Below are 7,455 nucleotides of genomic sequence, written 5' to 3'. Positions count from 1 at the left end.
TTATGATTGATGTTATATTAAAAATATAATAAAAAATAATCAAGTGATTGAAATTGATCTTTTTTTTATTCTATGCTTACTACTCGTGTAACACTAATTAATAATTGATTCATAAGAAATATAGTTAGACGATAAAAAAAATAATTCACATAATTGATGTATATACAACAGTACCACCTTTTAGGCCGGCCATGCTAATAATATAAGGGAAAGCAATTGCAAATATTAATGTTTCATTCTATTCATTCTCACTACAAGGTGGGATATTATTATATGAAAATTACCTTAAAAGCATCAACACCAATCATGTTTTTGTTTGAATTTGAATGCAACCAATCTATTAATATCTTATTAAAATTAAAAAAATTAAAAATAAATGCAAACATAAAGTATTAAAAGATCAGGGAAACAAGTTTCTTTTCCCGATATTTTAGTCCATGATAATATAATTCTCAATAATCTCGAATATAAATCAAAAACTAAATTGATTAAAAATAAAAAGTATGAATAAAATGATAACATTAGAAATATTTAAAGACGAAAATAAGTAATATATAATATTAAGATTGAATTGTATTTTAAATTAACTTTTTTATTTCTTCAAAATGAAAAAAAAAATGATTCTAGTTAATTTGAAAAACTAAAATAAGTCTTTTAAGATTTAAAATTAGGGTTCAATGTTTGAACTTATTTTCATAAAACTATATATTTTCCTGAAATTTAAAAGAACTAAAGAGAATCTTAAAATTTGAGCAACCAAAACTACAATTTTCTTGTGCTAAATTTGACACCCTAAAAACATAATCAACCATTAATTAATTAATTCCATAATATATTTGAATTTTAGTAACTGACCTGAATAACAGAACCTGTCACTTTAAGAATCAAAATAACCATCTTATAATACTGCTTATAACAGAACACAAGTTCGTCACAAAAGATGATTAACTTGTCTTCCTGCATGCAAAAATCCAAATACACAGTCACCAATGAGAAATGCTTGTCAATTTCATTCGAAAACCACAACAGATATTGTAGGCCTGTGAAAGCGAAAGTCGGTAGCACATAGTAATAATACGTTGATGATAATACTTCATGACTTTTCTACATCAGCCACCAATTAAGACCTTCATCAAACCCAAAACCTACGTTATCATCACTCTCTAATAATACCTTTTCTAATCCTTATCTAATGCTGTTGTATCTGGTTTAATCAACCACAGTTTCAAAACCAGCTGATGCAACACACAAGAAGAAAGAGAAGAGAATATGAAGACCCCATGTTTTGTCTCAGAAAGGGTTCAGCCTTTTGCAAAGTTGGAATAAAAGTTGGAGAAGTGTTACAATTCACAAGGTGACAAAAAGGGTATGTCATAAATAAAGTCACCCTACCCTACAGTACTACACACATGCTCAACAAAATTTCCTTTAGTCAACTCAACTATATATCGTCACAGTTCTTATCTTCAATCTCTCTTTATCAACTATGTTGCAACCCTTCACCTTTCTTCTTAGGAAGGCCAAATCCATGTTCAAGCAACCAAGAATCATGATGAGTGCATGCTGTAAAGAAAAGCTACCCAAGAGAAAATTTTCTTGCATGTCAACAGCCTCTTCTTTCCTTCACATGGAGCTTTCCTCTCAGTTTCATCAAGTTTTCAAGCTGATTGACTCTAATGGGGATGGGAAGATCTCAACCGCTGAGCTGAGTGAAGTGCTTGCATGCCTTGGATACAACAAGTGCAGTGCTGCAAAGGAAGCTGAAGGCATGGTGAGAGTGTTGGACTTCAATGGAGATGGGTTTGTGGACTTGGATGAGTTCATGGTTGTTGTCATGAATGGCATGGAGAAAGAAAAGGAAGAAGAAGAAGAAGAAGAAGAAGAAGAAGAAGAAAAGATTAATGGTTATCTGATGGATGCTTTTCTTGTCTTTGATACTGACAAGAATGGTCTCATCTCAGCGAAGGAACTGCACAGAGTTCTCTTCAATCTAGGCTGTGAAAACTGCAGTCTCAGAGACTGCAAACGTATGATCAAAGGTGTTGATAAGAATGGAGATGGCTTTGTAGATTTCGAAGAATTTCGATGCATGATGCGAAGTTAGAGTTTCAAGTGTTTTTCTGTTTCTGTTTGTTCTCTATTTCACTATTGTTTCATCTTTTCTTTTTCTCAGTTCACAAACATGTCTCAACTAATGTAATTAGCATCATGTTTTTTTTTTCTTTTCTGACCTTTCTTATAACATATAATTAATAACATAAAAAATTTGTAGATTATATGCATAGTGTAATGCTATGATTAAGAGTTTTGCTAAACTTAAAGGGTAGTTTTGTATTATTTTTTTTTTTGGTTCAATTCACTGATGAGTAGTCTCGTTGGAATGTAAAATAGCAAGAAATGAGAGATTTACACGACACAAACTTCTTTCTTATCAAGAAGAAAATTAGTTGTTTATTCGTCCATTTCAAATTGATAGACCTTTTAATATTAAAAATTATATTTATTGACATTATGAGTTATTAAAAAAATCTAGTTTTGACTCCAAATTATTGTGATTATCTTGAATACCTTAAAAGTTGGAAAGGAATGTAAGAGTATACCAAAACAATTATTTTATCAATTAAGTGATTTCTTGTTTTAAAATGAAATTATTTTATAAACCTTCAAACAATATATATATATATATATATATATATATATATATATATATATATATATATATATATATATATATATATATATATATATATATATATATATAATTAAAGAGAAAAAATAAATAATAAATTTAGAAGATGAGTTTTCACACATTTTGAGATAAAAAATAGATATTTAAGTAGGATATGAAAAATATGAGTACATTATTTCCTTCAGGAGATGAGTTTTCACACATTTTAAGGTGATAAATTATGGATAATGGTTTTGGAGAAAAGGAAAATGATAGGCTGACATCAGGTATAGACATAAATGTACACCTGTCCTCTGACACATTTAAAAATAAATAAATCAAAATAGTATAAAATAAACTAAATTTTTTTTATCAAAGTATCATTTATGTATTTATGTTTTGTGAATTTGATAATATTTTTTTACCATAATATATACCAATAATTAGTGGCCTTATCACAAAATTTCTTATAGGCTAATGCTTCTGCACCCCTATTTACTAACTGCGCCTCCATAATACTGAAGAAAAAAATTCAAACAACGAAAGTTTTTTCAAAAACATATTTCACGGTGTTTTTGGAAAAAAATTTCGAGAACATATTTATGTATGAATATTTCAGAAAATACATTCCAAAACACATTTTATGAATTTCAGAATCAATTTTAAAGTCTCATTTCGAAAATTTATTCAAAAACAGATATCCTTCGTTCTGAACATTCCATTTTAACAATCACATTTTGAGAATTTTATCCCAAAAATTGTTTCATAAATTTTATTCCAAAAATATTATTTCAGAAATTTTGAAAATCTTGTTCTGGAAAACTTCCAGAATATGTAATCTAGAGGTCACTATTTCAGAAAGAAAAATGTCATTTTCTGAAAGTTTGAGGGAGTGGATGAAGAAACTGTGGGAGTACGGGAAGTAAAAAGCAGTTTCTTAGATACCATTTCCAATGTCATTGTTTTTTCCAAATGATGTTTTCAAAAAGTTTGTTTTGAAGCTTACTTTGAAAATATTGTCCCGAAAAATTTTCAAATTAGGTAATGTAGCAGTCACATTAAAATATATTATGAAAGATAGAAATATAACTTTAAAAATCATAGGGTGCAACTAGTAATCATAGGGTACAGAAAACCAAACCCAATATTGAATATGTTGGGCCATATTTTGGGCCTTTCGTCCTGCACATCTAAGTTTAAGTGTGATGACAGAAATATCCTTTTCGGAGCAGATAACGTACCTCTCCGGTGAAGGAAACCACCGTGTGCACGCTGGAAGGAGGCCACCACTACTGCTCTTCTCTGCTCCGATGACTAATCCGCACGAACCCGGGCCACTGAACTCTTCCCTGCTGCAAAAATCGCAGCTCACACCTTGGAAGCAGCTGCCAGCTTCAAAGCATGGAGGAGATGGAGATTAAACGGTTAAAAAATAGGGTTAAAGTAAAAAAACGTAAAAAGGTTATTCGTGGTATTTCACTTGTTTAGTAGGGTGCAGTGAAAAAAAAAATAAGCTGCAGGAAGCAATATCACCCATGATAAATTGGAAACACTTTAGTTTATTGAGCCCATAACTTCTATGAACAAGAAGACAGTTACTTTTTGCACTACCATACATTTTTCCATATACCCTAACTTTTAGTATTATAAAATGTGCAATTCAAAATATAGATTGTGTTTTGAAGTATATGATTTAATATAGATTTTTACTTTGTATTTCAAAATCTATAAAGTTTATTTTATTTTAAATTATACAATTTTGAATGAATTTTTTATTTTGTATTTCAGAAATTAAAATTTGAAATACAAAACATTGTTTTCCAAATTATACATTCGAAAAACAAAATTTTATGGAAAATGTAACACCCCAAAAATATAGTATAAAATTATATAAAAGAGTTATCATAGTTATAATAAGATAGAACAGCTAAATGCTAAAATATAAAGTGTAATCTTACAGTCATCCAAAATAACTATAAAATTTAAATTTTATATACAACTAGTATATTATCAAAACTATTTACAATACTACTCTAACTAGTCTATACTGCTGCATCATCTTCATCCAAAGCTTGCTCCAGAGAAATCTCCTCTCCCTCTGCTCACACCCACAGGATGATCATTGCAAAAGAAAAACACCACACATACAAAACACAATCACAAATAGAAGGGTAAGGTAGATATAAAATAATTCATATATTAATATAACTTACAACATACACATAAGTATTCATGCAAGACAAACTAGTTCAGACTTCCTAACATATTATGACCTAGACTTGAGAGTCCGGACTTAGAATGATTGTCGAGCTATGGCGGGTTGTGCACTTGTGGTGGCCTCTACTTCTTTGCAAAGTCATGGCCAACGGGTTTCACCCAACCACACTCACAAGGTTCACTAGTAAAAAAGAGGATTTTAACGTGCCTTATATGCTTCGGTTTCAGGAAAACCGAAGCATATCAAAATGCGATGGCATTTTCATAGTTATTACGAACTTATATGCCTCGGTTGAGAAGGACCTGAAGCGTAAGAGGGATATTACCTCGGTTATAGGGGGAACCGAGGCATATAACCCTGCAGAAATCTTCTCTCTCATCTGCAAGTCAGACTTTTCATCAGACAAACTTTTCAAAAATACGCTATTACCTCGATTATGCAAGGGAACCGAAGCGTATAACCCTCTACCAACTCAGACTTTTCATACGAACAATTTTCTCCTTCCTCTCCACGAACACCCCAGACAGGTCTTCCTCTCCACGAACACAGTACTTCTTCTTCTCCCTCGCCGCCCCGCACCTCTGCCTCCCTCTCTCGCACCTCAATCTTTCTCTCTCGCATTGCGCCTTTGTTCCTCGCTCGCGCCAACATCTTCGTCGTCGTGCCTACGCCTCCGCCTCCGTCTCCCTCGTAGCGCCTACGACTCCGCCGTCCGTCGACGTGGCCGACAACTTTCATGGAAAGTCACGGTGCTCCTGTAGTTCCAATTTCGAAACCAGCAAGGGTAAGCGAGATCCATTCTTCTTCTTTTTCATTTTTTTTAGATTTTCGAAGAGAACATTCGATTAACTGCTAGGTTATATTTGCGGATTGAAAAGGCGAAAAAAGAATTAAAGCAACTTGCTCAATCTTGGCGTTCTCAATGCAATCAGATTCGCTATCGGAAAAGGTTTTGGTGCTCACGGAGGAGGAGGGGGAAGAAGAAGAGGAGGATTGCACAAGATGGTGGCGGAAGAAATGGACTGAGGCCGAGGAGAAATGGACCGATGGCAAGGAGAAATGGTGGCGGAAGAGGAGGTTTTGGTTCCCAATGATTCCTCCGAGGCGGAAGAAATAGACCGAGGCCGAGGAAAAAACACTAATTGACAAGTACGGGGAGATGGTGGCGGACGGTTCGCTAGCGAAGATGCGGACTCGCGAAAAGAAGTTCAAGTCGATTGCTTTTCAGTGCACCACGTGCGCGATCCTGTGGCGTACCCTTGGCAGTGGAGTTGGAAGGACGTTTTTGGGGATGGGGATTTTGGGACTGCTATGGATGATGTTGACAATGAGGTGATGGGGTTAGGGTTTGAGTATGAGGCAGAGGAAGGGGAGGTGAATTACAATGGGAGTGGTCGAGAGAGGGAAGATGCGGCGAAGAAAGGCTGGTGCAAAAGCAAAAAAAAACACTCTATACCTCGGTTCAGGTCTCAACCGAGGTAGTAGAGTCCACAATACTGCCTCGGTTCACAACTGAGGCAAAAAGGGGTAGACTTTTTGCCTCGCCTGTATGTGTCTCGGTTCAGGAACCGCTGCCTATGAGCCAAAATAATCGATGTCGTTTTCCTTAACTACACTAGTGGTTAGTCTGTTTCTGGCCTTGAGACATACTGGAAGCCCCCAACACTAAGACCTCCTGATACTCCTTACGACATGGATCAATCCTCTCTACTTGAGAATGAATGACCATTGGAGTTTCAGGATAACCCCCAAAACTGAGTTCTTGCATTCATTCTAAATAAACTTGAACCTCACTAAGAGATTCCACATGAAAACTTACTATACCACTTTGAAATCACACTTTAATTCCATTTGAATCACAATTTATCTCTTTGATACATATATAACTCAGTACACTCTCATACATAATCTAAGATAAATAATCACATCATTCAAATCAAACAAGCACACATAAGAAAAGAGTATACTAAAATCTGGACCAGTCGCAAAACGCATACCCTCGCTAAGCGAAACCTACTAGACAATGGATTAGACCCTCAACTCACTCGCTCAACGCATCCATTCGCTATCCGAATAAAACTGACAGTGCTCCCAGACCTCAATGATTTGTACACAGAACTCCAAATTCAAGTTTTCACTACCTCACTTCCTCCAAATTGAGTTCTAACACAAGTAGAACTCTACCTCATTACCGACACACTCTACTAACTCAAACCTCTAACAATCCAATGTTAAACAAAATCCAAATCAGTTCATAAAGAACCTCGATTCCACCAATTTAGTTCAATAACCCTCTTTCCCCTTTTTACTATCTTAAACCTCCATTTTAGACCAAACCACTAATAACTAAGATTTCTCTTGTATTATAATAGTCCAATTTATACAATTCAGATTCATTCACATCAACTCTAACATCACAACCATACATACAACAGATTTCACACATGAATATCATCCCTCAATCAACAAAGCATGTATTTCACTAAATTACTACTCATACAAGGTCGCATTTTCCAACTCCAACAGTTTAAGTATCATAATCACCAAACTCACACCATACATTTCTATT

At 34.2% G+C, this 7,455-nt stretch overlaps 1 protein-coding gene across 1 annotated transcript; it reads left to right on the top strand.

The window, feature by feature from the left end:
- The first annotated feature begins 1,259 nt into the window (after positions 1 to 1,259).
- Positions 1,260 to 2,222, top strand: LOC108337790 (probable calcium-binding protein CML23). The gene has a single exon (XM_017574382.2). The coding sequence runs from the start codon at positions 1,487 to 1,489 to the stop codon at positions 2,102 to 2,104; it is 618 nt and encodes a 205-aa protein (XP_017429871.1). The 5' UTR covers positions 1,260 to 1,486; the 3' UTR covers positions 2,105 to 2,222.
- Positions 2,223 to 7,455: the final 5,233 nt, after the last annotated feature.

Source organism: Vigna angularis, chromosome 9, assembly GCF_016808095.1.
Source record: "Vigna angularis cultivar LongXiaoDou No.4 chromosome 9, ASM1680809v1, whole genome shotgun sequence".
Taxonomy (NCBI): Eukaryota; Viridiplantae; Streptophyta; class Magnoliopsida; order Fabales; family Fabaceae; genus Vigna; species Vigna angularis.
The sequence above is the reverse complement of the archived record's forward strand: the minus strand, read 5'-3'. Positions and strand labels throughout refer to the sequence as shown.